Here is a 20488-nt window from a genome sequence, read left to right on the forward strand (position 1 = left end):
TATAATGACCTCATTCTTACCTTTTCTACGCTTCTTTCTTTCTGTAATGGGACCCCAAATCACGTAGATTCCTGCGGCAAGAGCAGCAGCAATTCCACCTATAACACCCCAGTTCTTCATGACTTTATATCTAAAAAGGAAAATAGGTTTACTGTCTTCCCTAATCACACACACAATATGTATAAATACAGATACAGGTATGAAGAAATAACATTTCATTAAAATAACCGACTAGCAAAAAAAAATAAAATAAAATAACCGACTAGCCCACCAAACACCTAACTTTCAACTTGAACTAATAATACAGTATAGAATTATGTCTTGAAAATCAGCATGTTTATTATTTTTTTTAAACATTTTATTTATTTATTCAGAGAGACAGAGAGAGAGAGAGAGAGGCAGAGACACACAGGCAGAGGGAGAAGCAGGCTCCATGCAGGGAGCCTGATGTGGGACTTGATCCCAGGTCTCCGGGATCACGCCCTGGGCTGGAGGCGGCGCTAAACCCGCTGAGCCATCAGGGCTGCCTCAATCAGCATGTTTAGACATTAGTATTTAAAATCTAAGTCAGGGCACAGAAGCCCCATCTCACTCAGAGAGGAGGCCAAGGTTCTCTGCCTCCCATGCTGCCACTATATTGGCTACCTCAGGGCCTTTGCACTGCTGCTCCCTCTGCCAGGATGCTCTCCTCCCTATCACTGCATGGCTCTTTCACCTCCCCTTCACTTCTAACCAACAATTAGAACTTGCATTCCTCATCTCTTCTACCTAGGTCTGGATTTTCTTTTTACCTTCTTTTTCTTCTTCTTTGTTAAAGATTTTATTTATTTATTTGACAGAGAGAGAGCACAAGAGCATGCACAAGCAGAGGGAGTGGCAGGCAGAGGGAGAGGAAGAAGCAGACTCTCACACAGCAGGGAACCCAATGCAGAACTCAATCCCAGAACCCTGGAATCATGACCCGAGCCAAAGGCATATGCTTCACCAACTGAGCCACCCAGGTGCCCTTTTTATCACCTTCTAACATAGCATTCACTTATCAGCTACGGTTATTGTCTGTCTCCCTCACTGGAGAGAGAGCAAAGTCCCTGCAGGCAGGGATCTTTGTCCATTTTGCTCACTGACATATCCCAAGTCTCTAGATCACACGTGGCACCTAAGAGGTTCCTAATAGCATTTCCTGAATGATTGGACACTGGAGAAAACACATATAAGTGAATTTATCTTTTTTTTTTTAATTTTATTTATTTATGATAGTCACACAAAGAGAGAGAGAGAGAGGCAGAGACACAGGCAGAGGGAGAAGCAGGCTCCATGCACCCGGAGCCCGACGTGGGATTCGATCCCAGGTCTCCAGGATCGCGCCCTGGGCCAAAGGCAGGCGCCAAACCGCTGCGCCACCCAGGGATCCCTATCTTTTAGATTATTAAACAGAGAGAAGGCATACTCTAAATTAAAATTTTACTAAATTTTAATTAAAATTAAAATTAAATTTTTAATTTACTAAATTAAAGTTTTCTTAACTCGAGTTAACTCGAGTTAACTCGACTTAAGCACTTAAGTTATTCTTTTACTACAAAGACATTTCAGCGATTTAAAGTTATATACAAAGTTATATATTTCCACCAAATAAACAATACGTGTGTGAATATATATATGTGTGCCAACAGATAACTGTAGATGAGTGTTTGGTATGTGTATATGTATAATATATTCTTATTCCAATATTTGGATCATGTGACTATTGTTCTGAGTTCAGCTCAGTCAACATCAATTCAATTCAACGCTAGTAACTCTGTCTACAACATCCACCATCTTCCTATGTCGTAACCAATATGATACATAACTGCTAACTGAATTCCAAATAAATCTTTATTCTCCCCAAGATAGAGTCAATAGAATGTGCACAGAACTTGGTTAAGAAAGGGGTGTTGCGGGGATCCCTGGGTGGCGCAGCGGTTTAGCGCCTGCCTTTGGCCCAGGGCGCGATCCTGGAGACCTGGGATCGAATCCCACGTTGGGCTCCTGGTGCATGGAGCCTGCTTCTCCCTCTGCCTGTGTCTCTGCCTGTGTCTCTGCCTCTCTCTCTCTCTCTCTCTCTGTGTGACTATCGTAAATAAATAAAAATTAAAAAAAAAAAAGAAAGAAAGAAAGGGGTGTTGCAAGAGGCCTGGGTGGCTAGGTGGTTCAGCATCTGCGTTCAGCTCAGGGCATGATCCTGGATCCGAGGATTGAGTCCCACATCGGGCTCCCTGCATGGAGCCTATGTCTCCCTCTGCCTATGTCTCCGCCTCTCTCTGTCTCTCATGAATAAATAAATAAAATCTTAGAAAAGAAAAAAAGAAAAGAAAAGAAAAAAGAAAGAGGTGTTGCATTAATCTGGTTCGATTCTGGCTCTTGCTAGTCCTTAGAGCATCGTTTTACCTTCTCAAGCTCAGCTTTGTCACTTGTACAATGGGGATGACCATGAGACCTAGCTCATGGAGTTCTGAGACTCAAAGAAGCACTAGAGCAAAATTAAGGGCTTAAGAAATGCTAGCCACTACAATTATTAAGTATCATTATCCGAACTTCATTCATTAAAGTTATTCTTGAATTTCTTAGTGCATTACTGTGCTGACTTCCACACAACAGGTATATTAACCAAAGTGCTAGAAAGGTTAAAAATAAAACAAAACCATCATTGAAATTCTAAAGCACTTTACAACTGCTTTAAATCCCCTGAACAAATGCTAATATTTAAGGGCGCATACTATATGCCAGGCACTGTGATAATCTTATCTCATCCTCAAAACAACCTGACAGAGATAGTCTCTAATATCATCTTCATTTTATTTTTCTTTTTTTTATTTATTCATTCATGAGAGAGGCAGAGACATCGGCAGAGGGAGAAGCAGGCTCCCTGCGGGGAGCCTGATGCAGGACTTGATCCCAGGACCCCAGATCATGCCCTGAGCTAAAGGCAGACGCTCACCACTGAGCCACCCAGGCGGCCCATCATCTTCATTTTCATGGAAGAGATGTAGCCAACTTGGTCAAAGTGAGAGAGGCAGTGTGGATCTGAACTCATGCCAAGTCTGTGCTTAAACCTCGTGAGGGAAACTGAAGGACAGAGTGTGGAAGCGGGGAGAGGTCTTGCCCAGGTCCTCAGCAAAGTATAGACAAAAAAACCCAGGGTCAAATGGTGACCCTGGAAACCCCCATTCCTCTGCAAACTGACAACACAAGGAGGGCAGTGGGGTCCGGGAGTTAAAAAAGATCTGTCTTCTCCCCCATCTCTACGGTGAGGTCAGCTGCAGGGCCCCAGGCAAAGCCGTCTCAAGGCCTGCTTCCCGTCTCCAGAATGGGGGCACTGGACAGGAGAGCCATTGAGGGCTCCCGGGCCTGGAATAATAAGCTCTTTAAACCTGCACCGGGGGATCCCTGGGTGGCGCAGCGGTTTGGCGCCTGCCTTTGGCCCAGGGCGCGATCCTGGAGATCCGGGATCGAGTCCCACGTCGGGCTCCTGGTGCATGGAGCCTGCTTCTCCCTCTGCCTGTGTCTCTGCCTCTCTCTCTCTCTCTCTCTCTCTCTCTCTCTCTCTCTGTGACTATCATAAATAAATTAAAAAAAAAATTAAAAAAAAATAAATAAATAAAATAAACCTGCACCGGTTCCAGAGGAAAAGCAGCTAGGCTGAGCAACAGGTCTCAAGTCATTTAGGGTCGGGAATGGGGGTGCAGCGTTCAGCCCTCGGGCCTGGAGCCCATGGGCAGATGATGAAGAAGAGAAGGGACATAGGGACCCTATGGATCGGGGCCCCATACTATCGGGGTCCCTAGCAGGAATGGGAGACCCTACCAGGCCTCCAAGCCTCTACAGGTGAAGGGGTCCTGATCTGTTCCGGGCCCCTTGCAAGATAGGAATTGGCTAATAAGACTGAGGACCCACGCAGAATAAGGGATCGCTGTCTTAACTGGGGGCGGAGGGGCGCGATAACAGGGCTGGGTACCGACGAGGTGGGGGCAGGGCGAGCCGGTCCGGGTTGCCCTGCAGGGCGGTGCGAACCGCGGCGGGGCTGGGGAGCTCGGCGACACTGGGAACGGCGGCGGCCCCGGGGCTGGGGCGCCGAGGGCTGAGGGCTCCTGGGAGGCCTGCGGGGCGCCGAGAGGTCTGAGGGCCGCCGGCAGGATTCGAGGCTTCTCAAGCCGCAGGGTGTCTGGAAGTTCTGGGGACAAGGACGGGGCTGGAGGCGGCGCTGGCGGGGGGGGAGGGGGGGGCTGAGAATTCGGGGCGCCGGCACCACCGGGGAGGCCCGACAGAATGGCGTTGCCGAGCAGCCGGAGGCCCCGGGCCCGTCCGCCGACCCTGAACGCGCCCGACGCCGAAGCCCCGGGAAGGCTCGCTCCCGCCCCCGGGGCGCTGCGGGCGCCGCGACCAGGCCGGCCCAGGCCCAGGCTGGGGGCCCCGGGCCCCGGGCCCCGGCCGCCCCGCCCCCCAAGGCTCACCTGACCGCAGCCCCGGTGCGCAGGAAGCGCTGGATGGCGCGGTCGGCCGCGGTCACCGCCGCCTGGGCCCGGGAGCTCAGCATCGCCGCCGCGCCGGAGACCCGCCGCCGCCCCCGCCCCCGCCGCCACCACCGCGCCGGACCTGCGGCTCCGAAGGCTCCCGACGCGGCGGAACCCGCCGCCGCCGCCCCACGGCTCCTCCGGGCAAGGTAGGACGGAGGACCGGCTGCCTCGAGAACCGGAAGCGGCTGCCGCCCGAGAAGCAGAGCGGACGGACCACATCCTTGTTTTCCCTTCTCTCCCGCCCCCCCTCCCGCGTCCTCCACCCTTAGCAACGGGCGCCGGCGTCGGTTGCCAAGGGAGGCTCTGCGGCCCGCAGGCCGGCTGGATTATCAACTTTGTCGCTGGCTCCGTGCATTTTAAATACAGGTGTCCCACTTCCAGCTCCTGGAGTCATTTAAAAATTTTTTTTTCGTTATGAAGAGGGCAGTCCCGCCCGAAAGCGGGGTCGGCCTCGGCCCCCGTAGTTCTGGTATTGTCAGAGTGGAATTAGGTTGCAGAGGAAGGGCCTTTAGAGACACGTGGCCCATCGCTGACGGCGTCCGTCGAGAACCCCCGGCCTTTGATAATAGCCACCAAACTCCCATGCATTGCTAAGTACGTCACATACGCTACTCGCATTCAACCTTCACACCAATCCTGACAGGACCCACACTTCATAGGAGGCAGTAAGCAGCTCACACGTGGTGGAAACGAGATGGGCAGTGAAGTCTGTGTCTCCAGAAGAAATGCAACGGAGGCCACATTTTACATTTCCTAATAGCCACATGAAAGTTAAAAAAATGAAAAAGAAAAAAGAAAAGAAAAACTAGTATGAACCACAGCTTTTACTTGACCCGATAGGTCCAAAATAGTGTCATTTCTTTGTAAAGGTTATTAACGAGATCATTTTACATTCTTTTGCTGTACCAAGTACATCTGGTTTTGAACCAGGTGCTTTTCCTGAGCTCTATAACTGCAAGTGGCTGGTGGCTACCACATTAGACAACACAGCTTCTAGAGCCTTAGAACAGAGAGAATTGGTGCTCCTTTTTAAGATTATTTTTTATAAAGATTTTATTTATTTATGAGAGACACACAGAGAGAGGCAGAGACATAGGCAGAGGGAGGAGCAGGTTCCGTGCAGGGAGCCGGATGTGAACCTAGATCCCGGGACTCCAAGATCACGCCCTAGGCGAAAGGCAGGTGCTCAGCCACTGAGCCACCCAGCCGTCCCACCCCCTGTCCCTTTGTAGTTCACTCTTCCACGTACTTCCAGCCTTCGGCAACCACTGATCAAGACTGAAAAGTTTTAAAGGCCAAGAATACCAAAGCATGCATTTCATTAGACATCAAAGCTGTGACCTCATCACCTGTTGTGTACTTCTGGAAAACTCAAGGGTACACACATGATTGAGTGACAGTGGGAAGGGCAAATGAAAAAGTCTTAGTGTTATTAGAAAAATAGTTTTGACCTCAATAACCCCCACAGAAGGTCCTCAAAATGGGGTCCTGCATCTACATTTTGAGAGCTGCTACTGTAGCCTGCCTAGTGAATGCTCCGCCATCCTAACAGGTATGCTCAGCGTCTACATACCATTTTAAATAATTGGCATTACAGAGTATAGTTGATCAATTTACAAATTTCTGACCATTTTATATGCCTTATCTCAATTTAATTCTTGCAATGACCACATGAGTAATAATAGTACAGACAGTCCCCTAACTTATAATTTGAGTTATGATATTTTGACTTTACAATGGTATGAAAACTACATGCATTCAGTTGAAATCTTACTCTGAATTTTGAGTGTTGATCTTTTTCCTGAGCTAACGATATGCAGTTCAATGCTCTCTCATGATGCTGGCCAACGGCAGCCAGCCACAGCTCCCTAGTCAGCCTGGCGACCAGGAGGGTAGACAATCGATAGAGCCATTTTGACCCATACAGCCATTCTGTTTCTCACATTCAGTAAAGTATTCAATAAATTACAGGAGATAGTCAACACTTTATTATAAAATAGGCTTTTGTTAGATGATTTTGCCCAAGTGTAGGCTAATGTAAGTGTTCTGAGTCCATCTAAGATAGGCAACGCTAAGCTGTAATGGTCAGTAGGGTAGGTGTATTAAATGCATTTTTAACTTAGGATACTTTCAACCTATGATGTGTTTATGGGAACATAGCCCCATAGAAGTCAAGGAAGGTCTGTACCCACTTTCTATGAAGTTAACAATGCCTGCAGCCTGGTCCTTGCTGTTCCTCTAACCAGTAGGGGTGTGGCTGTCATTGACTAATAGAGATTCTGAAAAATAAGGATATATTACTAATTTATGATGAAGCTACTGCCAGGAATGAGGCAGTGTCTGCTCTAACATCCATCAGGCAGATCAAGGATTTGCAGCATCCTGGGAGATCACAAGGTCATCTGTCAGAACCTTTGGCATCTCTCAGCTGCTGGGATTATTTTGCAGGTAAATGGTTTATTTGAGATCCTAAACTCCACAAGATAAAAACCTGAAGTGGTATTTTTCCAACTGCCCCAGACCCCCTCCTTACACACCATGGAGTAGGTCCCTAAATAATGCAACTCTGTAACTACTTTCAGAGATCCATCTCATTACAATATTTAAATCACTGTCCTGTTTATTTTTGAATTTAAAACTCAAATGTGATTCAGAAGTCTTCTCCCAGACTCCAGAGGAGAAAGTGACCTGGAAAGAGAGAAGTCCAGCTCTGAACACCTTCCTCACTCTGTCTCCTAGCTCCCCTGTGTCTCAGAAGACAGACCTCAGAAATTGTAATCATACGGTCACACAAAGCCACAGAAAGATCTAGAATCCAATCAGGTTTCTTTTTAATATTTTGAAAAGTTGGGATCCCTGGGTGGCGCAGCGGTTTGGCGCCTGCCTTTGGCCCAGGGCGCGATCCTGGAGACCCGGGATCGAATCCCACGTCGGGCTCCCGGTGCATGGAGCCTGCTTCTCCCTCTGCCTGTGTCTCTGCCTCTCTCTCTCTCTCTCTCTCTGTGACTGTCATAAATAAATAAAAAAAATATTTAAAAAAATATTTTGAAAAGTTATCATTGTGCTGTATTTTTCTACTAGATAGGTAGACTATGAAAAAGAGCATTGAATTCCTTTCCAGTTTTTAGAACTTGATGCAGGGTTTGACATAGGCTTTTCCTTAGGGAATTCTCATTAGTAGAGACCTGGGTGCACCTCTTCTCAAAAGCCACAGCAATCCAATCCCTCTTAGTAAACCCTGAGGGCAGGATGGGCCCCAATGGCTGGCTCTGGCCAGCAACTCTGTCAACTTAGATTATGCAGCACTTGCTGTGTTCTTTCCTCAGCTTTGGGCCTACATGTCTGTTCTGGAAAGACAAGATCCTTTCACACGTAGGAAACACTTGCTTTTATTTCCAGACAGAGAAAATAAAAACAGAAGGACACAAGCATTAACAGAATTTTGTTATTGTTTTTTTTTTTTTCTGACGTGATTGTTTCATAGACACACTCAAAAAACAACAACAACAACAACAACGCACAAAACAAAAAACATAACAGTAACAACAAAATGGCTCACAAATGGGTAAATTCTGCCTCAAAACGGCACTCCAGGATTCTCCTGCATTTTTGTGTTGTTACTGTTTTTCCCAGAAGTCCTCTGACCACACAGTAGGCCCTCATCATGTCAGAACAGTCCCAGGGCTGGTTCTCCCTTCTCCCAGATGAGTCTGTGAGTTGACCCCACGGCCAGAAGGGGATGAGGTGAAAGATAGGCATCATCTCAGATTTCTAAATGTTTAGCAGAGGTGAAAAGGGTTTCTCTGTTTAACCTGAACCCTCTGTGGCATCAAATGTGTTACTAGTATTAAAACTACAAGTCTGAACTGGGCTTAAATAAAGAGATCCTTGGTTCTAGATCTAGACCAAAACTTCCATCTAGCTGGCTGTGTGAACTTAGGCAATTCATATTTTCCCTGGGTCTGATGGTTTATTTTATGTGTTAGCTTGGCTGGGTCATGGTGCCCAGATATTTGGTCAAACTTTATTCTGGATGTTTTGGTGAGATTAATATTTAAATCTGTGGACTTTGAGTAAAATAGATTGCCCTCCCTAATGTGCATCGGTCTCATCCAATCAGTTGAAGGTCTGAATAGAACAAAGAGACTGACCTCCCCCAAGTAAGCAAGAATTCTGCTAGCAAATGGCCTTTAGACTTGAACTTCAATATTGGCTCTTCTCTGGGTCTCTGCCTTGCTGGCCCACCCTGAATATTTTGGACTTGCTAACTCCCACAGTCATATGAGCCAATACCTTAAAAATGATCTCTTAGTCTCTGTCTCTCTTTCTCTGACTGAATATATATTAGATTGAAAGCATGAAAAATACAATGCACAACGATGTCAACTATATGAAGAAGTAGGCATTCTTGCACATGACTATCTCCATCCAAGGCAATTTGAACTAGTTAGAGAAATTTTTAATCTGCATATTCTGTGACATAAGTATTTATCATACACATATAGGAATAAAGATAATTATTACGGTCTTCCTTGCTAATACTACAAGATTAGAAGCAACCTAAATACTCAGCAAAATTATGGTAACCCTGCACAGCAGAGTACTGTGTACCATGTAAATAAATGAGCCAGCTCTTTGTGGATTGACAAGGAATATTCTAAGATGTTGAGAGAAAACAGTAAGGTGCAGGACAATGAAATGGAATGCTGTCATTTGTGAGAGAGAATAAAAATTAAGTGTTTATAAATATAGAGAGAATCAAGAAACTGGGAACACAGCTTGCCTCTTGTAAGGGAACTGTGTTACAGAGGACAGAGAAAGACATCCTTTTGTCCTTTGTGAATTTTGTGCCATGGGCATGCATTATTTATGCAAAATGTAATTAAAAATTTAAAACCTGAAAAACAAGGGAAATAGTATCAAAATTGACATTCTTTTTGGTCAGAATTGTTCATTAGAAGCTTGTAAAAAAGTGAAAAAAAGCAAGCCACCATAGGATAAATATGATCTCAAATATGTAAAAAGATATTTATGTATGGGTGTCCCAGCATCAAAAAATAACTGGAAGGATATACTCCCAAAGTAGTAACTCTGTTTATCTCTTTGTGGTATATAGTATTTTTTATTTTCCTATGAATGCTTTTGCATGTTATCTTAATTTCTTTAATGATCATTTATATTTCTTATACAGTTAAACAATTTTTTTAAAGATCTTATTTATTTATTCATGAGAGACACAGGGAGAAAGGCAGAGACACAGAGGGAGAAGCAGGATTCTAGCAGGGAGCCCAATGCGGGACTCGATCCCCAAACCAGGATCATGCCATGAGCCAAAGGCAGATGCTCAACCACTGAGCCACCCGGGCATCGCAAAAAAACACAATTTTTAGGAGAAGACTATATAGGGCAGCCTGGGTGCCTCAGAATGGTTTAGCGCGGCCTTTGGCCCAGGTCCTGATCCTGGAGACCCGGGTTGAGTCCCATGTCAGGCTCCCTGCATGGAGCCTGCTTCTCCCTCTGCCTGTGTCTCTGTCTCTCATGAATAAATAAAATAAAATCTTTTTTAAAAAAGAATATTATATATAATTTTGTCTTTCTTTATGCAATACTTCTGAATTATTGCAACCTTGGTAACTTATATCCTGGTTGATCTCCAGTCTCCAGAGGAATCCTAAAACTCAGCTTTTAAGCTCCTCCTACTCCAGATCCTGAGGACAATCAGCCCACCTTTAACCCTTCCTAGGTAGCTGTTCAATGTAAGTCCTTTATAAAATAATTTGCAATAAGCAATTGCAGTAATCATTACATAATTTATATGACTGATCAGTTCATACATTGTGTATATTCACTTTCTTAAACTAACAAGCCCCTATAGGCTTTTTAGAGCATGAATATTGTTAATTGTGTATGTTGCCTCCTATTTGATGTTAATTTCTGTCTTGCCAAATAATGACTGGATTCTTTTCTTTGCTTTTCCCCACTAAAAATGACAAAGTCACCCACTCCTGTTCAAACAGTAGTCTTGTAAGATCTTAGCACATTGCTTCCAGAAATTGCCAGATAGTTTTCCAAAGTGTTTGTTATCTGCCCCCAGTTTCTGGCACAGTGCTCTTGAAAAGTTTGTAATTTCTGAAGTGATAAGACCACTAGGAGCATCTTTCATTCTACTGAGGTGACTCTGAGTGGGCTCTGAATGGAAGCTGATCACCAGAAAGACCAAGCCATGATTAGAAGGTTGGAATTTTCAGCTCTACCCCTCATCCTCCAGAGAGGGAAGAGGGGCTAGAAGTGGAGTTAATAATTGATCATGCCTATATGAGGAAGCCTCCATAAAATCCCAATAGTAGGGCTTTGGAGAACTTCCAAGTTGGCAAATGCACCCCAACTCCATGGGGACAAGAAGCTCCTACACACTTGGGACACTCTCAGTCCTCACCCTATGTATTTGTATGCTTGGCTGTTCATCTGTATCCTTTATCACATCCTTTAATAAACTGATAAATGTAAGGAACTGTTTCCCAAAGTTCTGTGAAAGACCCTAGCAAATTAATTGAACCCGAGAAGAGGGTCATGCGAGCCTCTAGTCTATAGCCAAATTGGGCAGAAGTTACAGGTAACCTGGGGACCTACTAATTGCAACTGGTATCTGTAGTGGAGTGGAAGCAGTTTTTGGGACTGAGCCCTTAACCTGTGGGATCTGACATTATCTCCAGGTAAATAGTGTCAGGATTGAATTAAATTGTAAGACATCTAGCTGATGTTACAGAAAATTTGCTTGCTATGAGAGATCATGGTATTAGAAATCTGGTGACAGAACTGTGATGAATGTGGCAGTAGTTTGAAAAGTAAAAGAGAAACACGGGAAAGAGAGCTGGGTTTTTCCTGACTCAGGAAAACTGGGCAGATTTTTCCTATACACAGGTATGAATAGCTAAAGGAAAGAATGAGAACAATGTCTCACCAAATACAGGATGTTAATAAAGAGATAGAAATTGGGACTCCTGGATGGCTCAGCAGTTGAGCGTCTGCCTTCAGCTCAGGACGTGATCCCTGGGTCCTAGGATCAAGTCCCATATAGGGCTCCCTGCATGGAGCCTGCTTCTTCCTATGCCTCTGTCTCTCCCTCTATCTCTCTGTGTGTGTCTCTCATGAATAAATAAATAAAACCTTTTTTAAAAGAGATAGAAATTATGAAAAGACATCCAATAGAAATTCTGGACTTGAAAAGAACAATTGAAATGAAAAATTCACTAGAGGGACTCCACAACAGATTTGACCAGCAGAAGAAAGAATCAATGAACACAAAAATTGAAATTATCCATTTTAGGAATAGAAAGAAAAATAAAGAAAGAACACTGAATACAGCTTTAGAGACCTTAAAACACCATCAAGCATATAACACATACACAATGAGACTCCCAGAAAAGAAGAGAAAAAAGGGACAGAAAGAATACTTGAAAAAATAGTGGCTAAAGACTTCCAGTACGTGATGGGAAACAATAATCTACACATCCAAGAAACTCAGTGAATTCCAAGGAGGATTCACTTCTTTATCCACACCTAGACACATAAATAATTAGTCAAAAAACAAAGAGAATTTTGTGGGGTTTTTTGTTTGTTTGTTTGTTTGTTTGTTTTTAAAAAGATTTTATTTGAGAGAAAGCACATGAGCAGGGGGAGGAGCAGAGAGAGAGACATGCTGACTCCCCGTCAAGACCTGAGCCAAAGGCAGATGCTTAGCCGACAGAGCCACACAGGCGTCCCCTAGCCACACTTTAAATACTTCGTTGTCAAGGGCCATTTCTATCACTGCAGAAAGTTCTATCAGATGGTGCTATGTGAGATCTGACAGGAGGGGGAATTCAGTACTTCACAAATCAGGACACAACAGCAGCTCAGCTGAAAGGTCTCACATTTATTATTGAACCAACCTACTGGTATAGAGGCATAGTAACAGAGAAAATCATTCTCTTGATAAGACATGTCTATTGGCCAGGTAGGAAGGATGTTTCCATATTGATAAGATAGGAACATGTGATCTCCATGTGGCTTAAATATGTGTGCCAATTATGTTTGCTATTTCATGATGTGCGATGCTTCCTCACAGACCCAGTTTGGTTCTTCTCCAGTGTCTCCTCTTGGAATTGTACCTGATTTTATTACCAGTTTTCATCCAAATCCACTGGGGAATAGGACGATTCTGCTTTTGTTTCTTCGCCAGGAATCGCTTGATTCTGAAAGTCTTGTGAGAAGACATGGTGATCACAGTCAACCACACGCAACCAGGATGGCGGCGGAAAGGAGAGAGCGAGAATTTTGAAAGCAGAAAGAGAGGTGACACATGAAAGGGATCTCAATGAGATTAACAACTGATTTCTCATCAGAAACTATAGGGTACAGAAAGTACATTGAATATGATAAATTCAATGTTGTAAAAGAAAAAAACCTGTTTTTTTTTTAAGATTTATTTATTCATGAGAGACACACAGAGAGAGAGACAGAGACAGACACAGGCAGAGAGAGAAGCAGGCCCCATGCAGGGAGCCTGATGCGGGATTAGATCCTGGGACTTGATCCTGGGACTCCCAGGATCACGCCCTGGGCAGAAGGCAGGCACTAAACCGCTGAACCACCCAGGATCCCCAGAAAAAAAACCTGTTAAACAAGAATCCTATATCTGACAAAATGACTCTTCAAAAATGAAGGAGAAATGAAGACATTCCCAGATAAGCAAAAACTGAAATTTGTTTCTAGCAGTCTTGCCCTGTAAGAAATACTAAAGGGAATTTTTCAGACCAAAATGTAAAAGACACTAGTTAGTAATTCAAGCCCACCTGAAGAAATAAAGAGCATTAGTAAAGGTACTATAAAGGTAATATTAAAAAATGAAAAATGTGGTTTCTGTTTGTAACTCATATTTGTCTTCTGATTTAAAAGACAACTACATAAAGCAATAATTGTAAATCTATGTTGAACATTGCGTGCCTATGCAATGCATAAAAATGTAATTTATAACTATAACAATTTAAAACATGGGAGACATGAAGATACACAGGAGCAAAGTTTTTGTAGAATAATAAGATTAAGTTGGTATTAATCCAAACTAGGTTGTTATAAATTGAGATGTTAATGGTAATCTTCAGGGCAACCACTAAGAAAATAACTAAAAAATATATATAGTAAAAGAAATGACAAGGGAATTAAAATGGTACACTAGAAAATACATATATCACAAAACAAGGCAGTGATGGAGGAACCAAGGAACAAAACAGACATAAAACGCAATTTGTTTTCTACATGATCCATGATTACATTAACTTTATTTTTTTAAAGATTTTATTTATTTGATAGAGGGAGAGAAAGCACAATCAGGGGGAGTGGCAGGTAGAGGGAGAAAAAGAAGTAGGCTCCCTACTGAGCAGGGAGCCCAACACGGGGTTCCATCTCAGGACCCTGGGATCATGACCTGAGCCGAAGGCAGACGCTTCACTGACTGAGCCACCCAGGCGCCTCAATTACATTAAATGTAAATGAATTAAACCCTCTAAAATCCAAAGATTGGCAGAATGGACAAGACAATATGATTCAACTATATGCTGTCTATGAGAGTTTCATTTTAGATTCAAAGACACAACTACAGTGAAGTTAGAAATCAGTAACAGAAGGAAATTTGGGAAACTAATAAATACCTGGAAACTAGATAACACATTTCTAAATAATAAACAGGTAAATAAAGAATTGACAAGGGAAAATAGGAAATACTTTGTTGTTTGGGGTTTTTTATTTGTTATTTTTATTGTTTTAAGATTCTATTTATTCATGAGAGACCGAGAGAGAGAGGCAGAGACATAGGCAGAGGGAGAAGCGGGCTCTCTGAGGGGAGCCCAATGTGGGACTTCATCCCAGGACCCCAGGATCATGCCCTGAGCTGAAGACAGATGCTCAACCACCCATCCACCCAGGCGCCAAACACTTTGAATGAAAGAAATTGAAAATACAAGACTGCAGAGAAAATACCATCACTTCCTCAATGTTGACTCAGATGTCTTGAACTGCTTCTGCTTGATAATCTCTCCTAGGTCTGGATAGGTGTTCTGGGCACTGATTCACATTTACCTCTTGCTTATTTTATGTCCCTCTGGAAACACAATGTCTGAGGGATGAGATGGTTTTATTAGGAGCGCTTCAAAGTTTGTCTTTGAGCCAGCTGCCCCAAAATACAGGAAGAAAAAGAGGACAGAATTGAAGGGGAAAATAGGTTTTCTCTGCCCTCTTCAGGCCTCTTTCATTGTAGATTAGACATCTTGTGTTTCATAAAAGAAGGAGATGTATTAACCAAGAGCCTCTTTGAAGTTGTATGCCTTTATATTTTTTAACAAGGGCTTACCCTCCTAGCCCAGCCTCCCTTTTCTACTGGCTCCTGGGTAAAGTCAGTAGGTAATTAACAGCCCCAGCACAATGCCAGGGACCTGGGAATGACTCCAGATGGAAGTGCCATCCTACCAGCATGGCAAGCAGAGCTGGGATCTACCACCAAAGGCTTATTTGCCCTTTTTGGTTTTTTATCTAATTTCAGTTCCAAAGGGGAAAAAAAAAGGACAAATCTCTTTATGAATTTAACTCCACAGGCTTCCTTTTAAACAATTAAGTGCCATTTTTATAACTAATGGAATATTGTCTTAATAATAATAGGAATCAGGACACAGTTGAAAGGAGAATCACTTGTTCATAGCATATAATTGTATTCAGTATTTCAGGCTTCAGGGCAGCTTGTCAGTCTTTATTCCAGCCCCTATAGGTTTTGTTTTAAGAATCTGAGAGGAGAGATCATGATGCATTACTCTGATGTGAAATAAAACCCATCTGGCTTTTGGCATGCCCCCATTTCCCAGACAGATGGATAATGTGTTGAGCTGAAAGTAACTGCCTTTATAATATTCATATCTGCTCAAGGATGTCTCAAAGATCAGAGACATAAACAAACATGGGTCATATTTTTCTTGGCTGATAATCTCATCCAGATAAAACTTTAGAACAGGGGTTCTCAGTGTGGTCCCCAGACCAACAGAATCAGTATCATGAATCAGTACCATTCCTGTTAGAAATGGAAACTCTCAGACCTTACCAAGACCTGCTGAATTAGAAACTCTGGGGGTGGCACACAACCATCTGCATGTTAACAAGCCCTCTGGGGGATGCTCACTCACACTCGAAGGTGGAAACCACTGCTTTAGAAAAATATAACCATATTTCTAAGAAAGAAGAGAAAACATTAATGCTTTATGATTTTTAAAATATCTATTATGTACTAAGTACTGTTCTCCCAGTTTTCAGGGGTACTTCAAAAGTCTCCAGAGGAGTGAGGGAAGCTAAATGTGGGAAGCTTGCTGTAGGCTGACTGTTGCCTTGATAGTGGCAGGCAGGCTGCTTCGAGTCTCCACTTGGTAGTGGCCAGAGAGAAAGGCAGACCCAGTAGAGGAACACTGCTTCCTTCTTCCCCAAGGAGCTGATAATCCTATTATGTGAAATCTCTCTGTTGAAATGTTGAAAAATTGGAAGCCAAATTTTATTATTTATTATTAAAAATTATTGAAAATCATTTTTTATTTATTTTATTTATTTATGATAGTCACACACACACAGGGAGAGAGAGAGAGAGAGAGAGGCAGAGACACAGGCAGAGGGAGAAGCAGGCTCCATGCACCAGGATCCCGACGTGGGACTCGATCCCGGGTCTCCAGGATCGCGCCCTGGGCCAAAGGCATGCGCCAAACCGCTGCGCCACCCAGGGATCCCGAAAATCATTTTTTAAAAAAAGAACAGCTCTGTTGAAATATAATTACCACACAATTCACCATTTTTTATTTTGTGTTTTTTTTTAAGATTTTATTTATTTATTTATTTATTTATTTATTTATTTATTTGAGAGAGAGAGAGAGCATGAGCAGGGGGAGGGGCAGAGGGAATAGGAGGGAAAGAATCTCAAGCACACTCAGTGCTGAGCCCTGAGCCCCACATGGAGCCAAGATCATGACCTGAGCCAAAATCAGGAGTCGAACATTCAACTGACTGAGCCACCCAGGCACTTCCAATTCACTCTTCTGAGTGTATAATTTGATGATCACTTAATGAACATTTGGCTGTTTCCACTCTTTGCTATTATGAGGGATGATGTTATGAACATTCGTGTACAGGTTTTGTGTGCACTGTTTTCATTTCTTTTGGGTATATGCCTGTGAGTGGTATTGCTGAGTAACCCTGTGTTAAATTTTTGAGAAACTACCCAACTGTTCACTACAGCAGTTGCACCATTTTACATTCCCAGGACTTGTATATGAGAGGAATATCCAGTCCACATCCTCACCAACACTAGTTATTGTCTGTCTTTTTAATTCTAGGCATTCCAGTGGGCAGAGAGTGCAATTTTTTTAAAGATTTTATTTACTTATTCATGAGAGACACACAGAGAGAGGCAGAGACATAGGCAGAGGGAGAAGCAGACTCCCTGTGGGGAGCCCAATGCGGGACTTGATCCCAGGACCCTGGGATCATGACCTGAGCTGAAGGCAGATGCTCAACCACTGAGCCACCCAAGTGCCCCCAGAGAGTGCTATCTCATTGTTGTTTTGACTTGCGTTTCCCTAATGACTAAATGATGTTAAGCATTTTTTCAAGTACTCATTAGCTAGTCACACATTTTTTTAAAAAAAGATTTATTGATTTATTTAAGAGAGATAGAGGGAAGGCAGCCCAGGTGGCTCAGAGGTTTAGTGCCGCCTTCAGCCCAGGGTGTGATCCTGGAGACCCAGGATCGAGCCCCCAGTCGGGCTCCTTGCATGAAGCCTGCTTCTCCCTCTGCCTGTGTCTCTGCCTCTCTCTCTGTGTCTCTTATGAGTTTAAAAAAAAAAAAAAAGAGTCAGATGCTTAGCTGACTGAGCCACCGAGGTGCCCCAGCTAGTCACACATCTTTGCAGAAATATCTATTCATATTATTTGTCCGGTTTTTTAAATAATTTTTAGAAGATTTTATTTTTTATATTCATGAGAGACACAGAAGGCTGAGACATAGGCAGAGGGAGAAGCAGACTCCCTGCGAGGAGCCCAATGTGGGACTTGATCCCGAAACTCTGAGATCATGCCTTGACATGAGCCCAAGGCAGACGCTCAACCTCTGAGCTACCCAGGTGTCTCTATCTGTCCATTTTTAAATTACATTGTCTTTTTATTATTGAATTGTAAGAGTTCTTTACACTGTTTGAAGTAAGTCTCTTATCAGGTATATGATTTGCAAATATTTTCTCCCATGCCATGGGCTGTCTTTCACTTTCTTGATGGCATCCTTTGAGGCAGAAAAGCTTTTAGCTTTGATCCAGTCCTATGTATCTAATTTTTTTCTTTTGTCACTTATGCTTTTGATGTCATGTCTAAGAAACCACTGCCTAACTCAAGGTCATAAGGATCTACTTCTACGCTTTCTTCTAAGGGTTTCGTAGTTTTGAATCTTTACACTTTATTCTTGTTAACCCTTCAGGTTACTCAAAATAAATCTCTCTGTGGATAGCGCTTTTGGTTGTAGACTAACCAACTGTCAAAGCTTGCCTGGGACTCATGGCATCCCACGACTTGGAACTTTCAATGCAAAACTCAAAGTCTTGGGCAAACTAGGATGAGTTGGACACACTACCAATGGACCTCCAACTTGCCATCTCTAATAGAAATCATTACCCTTGCTCTTCAGGGATTAAAATAGATACTGAATCCTATTCACCTGAATGAAAAATCAGTTTGCTTCCAGTTTAACAAGCATGTATTGAGTTTACACAATGCTAAGCCCTGGAGTTGAGTTTAGTGAGGGTTATTAAATTCCAATTTCAGTGTACATAAATAAAGTTTTATAGTTCTAGGCCCTTGGGGGTACATCAGCAAAACTTGCAAACCTTTATGGAGCTTAAGTTCTAAAGAAGGCCGACATTCTAGCTGGAGGAAGATGGGGAAACCATAGATAGGGGAGGATTTTGAAGGCAGGGATTTAGTTTTATTAATCTTTGATTTCCCAGCGTCAGAGCTGTAGAAATCACTCAGTAATACTTGCTCACTGAAGGAATGAATGAGTGATCTTTGGCCTTCTTATACATATATATATATATATTTTTTTTTTTTTTTTTTTTTTTCCTGGATTCACTTCCCTAGACCAGACAGCTCCGTGATGACAATGACATGTCTAACTTGCTTCACATATGCACAGTGCCGATCACAGCGCCGGGCATACAGTAGGTGCTCAATAAACAACATTTTAAATGCATGCATTCATCTTTGCATTTTTCATTCCCTTGGTTTGCGACACCAGCCTGGGTGTCAAGGATATCACGCCGATGTCAACATTAATGAATCCCCACAAATAAACATTTAGAGAGGCGTAGTCAGCCAAAGAGTGCTCATTGGTACTCCGACAGCCATTTCACAGGCTGGTGTGCCCTACAGGCACCCAGGACAACGTCGCCAACCAGAGAGAGCCCGTGAATTCCTCTGAGCAGAAGGGCTCTCCCCGCCCCCTCTCCCCGCGCGGCTCGCTCTGCCCCCGGCCGCCCCCTCTCCGCCCCCTCTCCCGGCGGCGGCGGCTTTGTCTCGTGGGCTGGTCGGCGGCGGCTCCCTCCCCCGAACAGCTGCCGCCGAGGGAGGACGCGGCGCGGGAGCTGTCCGGACCCCGGTGCTGAAGCCCCGGCCGCTCGTCCTCCACCAACACCATGTAAGGGCCATGAAAAGGGCTCGTCCTGGCGCAGCGCGGACATGGAGGAGGACTTATTCCAGCTAAGGCAGCTGCCGTGAGTATCATGGGGGCGAGGGAGAGGCAGACAGGCTTTCCTTTAAAACACGGAGCCCTGCAGGGGGGCATTTGTGCATGGCTTCTTGAATTTAAAAGGAACTGTTTGAGAGGACAGACTTAGGCCCCGAGGAGACAAGCCATTTTCCTGCTCCAGCAGTCCAGCCTCTGTATCTCTGACTCAGTTCTATTTTTCAGATCCGTCAGAATCTTCAGGGGGAGCGAGAGGGGTTATGTTTTCCCTCTTAATTGCTCGCAATCCTAAAGGGAAATTTTGAGGTCTGTGTTTTAAGAAAGCGTTAGCCGCTGTTTTGAAATGTGGACCGAATTGATGAGTCCATGCAATGACATCGGTTTTTCCCAGCCTTTTCTCCTATGCCGTGAAATTCCTAATTTTTCTGCAAGGTCTTCTGGAAGGGAACGGTACTGATGGTTGCAAAGTGGTTTCTAAAAAAGCCAGAATACCTTCCTAGAGGGGAGGTTTGGGCAAAGTATTGTTGTTTATGAAGTGTGTGTGTGTGTGAATGAGAGGGCTGAAATCTCTTGCCTTCTTCTGAATGAAAGGTTTTTGTAACAGCTAGCTAGAGTGAGACTCTGTCGAAGGCTATCCCTGAGAACATCAGGAATACAAAGCTAGAGGATAGGAATTTTTAAGGGATATCAAATTTGCTCTCAGAATCTCGGGAAACACAACCAAGCAATGGAAAGGACAGAGGCCACGTAGAGGGGCTTACAGATGCCTCCTACTACAAGCCAGTGATTTGTTAAGCAGATCTCTAGACTATGAGATATGGGCACTAATGGGGATTTTTGTTTTAATTTTTAGAAGCAGTAGCCATTTGGATGGTAAAAGTAGGCACTGTCTGGATTGTTGGAAAGGATACATCATTGTTAGTGTATGTATATTTTCCTGACTTAAAATCTTTTCTTCCTCTCTGAACCATGGAGAAATTCTCCCAAGTGACTTTTAGTGTGACGGATACAGCTCTCTGAGGCTCTGAATACTGAAGGGTATTGTTAATGTTTACTTCTCAATTGGAGTAAAATTAATTTTCATTTAAAATTTTTAATTAAATTCTACTTTTAAGTTTTTATTAATTGATCCACAAATAGCATA

The 20488-nt window shown here is 43.6% G+C and overlaps 3 protein-coding genes across 7 annotated transcripts in view; 1 reads left to right on the forward strand and 2 right to left on the reverse strand.

Annotated features, from left to right (window-relative positions):
• The window catches only part of USP30 (ubiquitin specific peptidase 30), a 63503-nt gene that overhangs the window by 25607 nt on the left and 17408 nt on the right, over nucleotides 1-20488 (reverse strand). For 2 of the 5 annotated variants that reach the window (XM_038575416.1, XM_038575417.1), the window contains one exon: nucleotides 21-130. In XM_038575416.1, coding sequence (XP_038431344.1) covers nucleotides 21-130 — 110 coding nt within the window. Of the gene's footprint in view, nucleotides 1-20; nucleotides 131-4487; nucleotides 4604-4629; nucleotides 4678-20488 lie in introns of those variants that run through there. The other 3 variants (XM_038575414.1, XM_038575413.1, XM_038575415.1) reach the window with 3 other exon arrangements.
• LOC100686354 (60S ribosomal protein L39-like) lies at nucleotides 12517-12838 on the reverse strand. The gene has a single exon (XM_038575426.1). It carries the CDS (start codon nucleotides 12805-12807, stop codon nucleotides 12652-12654), a length of 156 nt encoding a protein of 51 aa, XP_038431354.1. The 5' UTR covers nucleotides 12808-12838; the 3' UTR covers nucleotides 12517-12651.
• Nucleotides 19064-20488, forward strand: part of SVOP (SV2 related protein) — a 70807-nt gene continuing 69382 nt past the window's right edge. The window contains exon 1 of the mRNA XM_038575412.1: nucleotides 19064-19372. Within this exon, the coding sequence (XP_038431340.1) occupies nucleotides 19338-19372 (35 nt within the window). The 5' untranslated portion in view covers nucleotides 19064-19337. The remainder of the gene's footprint in view (nucleotides 19373-20488) is intronic.

This window comes from Canis lupus, chromosome 26 (assembly GCF_011100685.1).
Source record: "Canis lupus familiaris isolate Mischka breed German Shepherd chromosome 26, alternate assembly UU_Cfam_GSD_1.0, whole genome shotgun sequence".
NCBI lineage: Eukaryota > Metazoa > Chordata > Mammalia > Carnivora > Canidae > Canis > Canis lupus.

Coding starts and splice junctions, on each gene's coding strand:
- LOC100686354 (XM_038575426.1), bottom strand. CDS start 12,807: ATGTCTTCTCACAAGACTTTCAGAATCAAGCGATTCCTGGCGAAGAAA.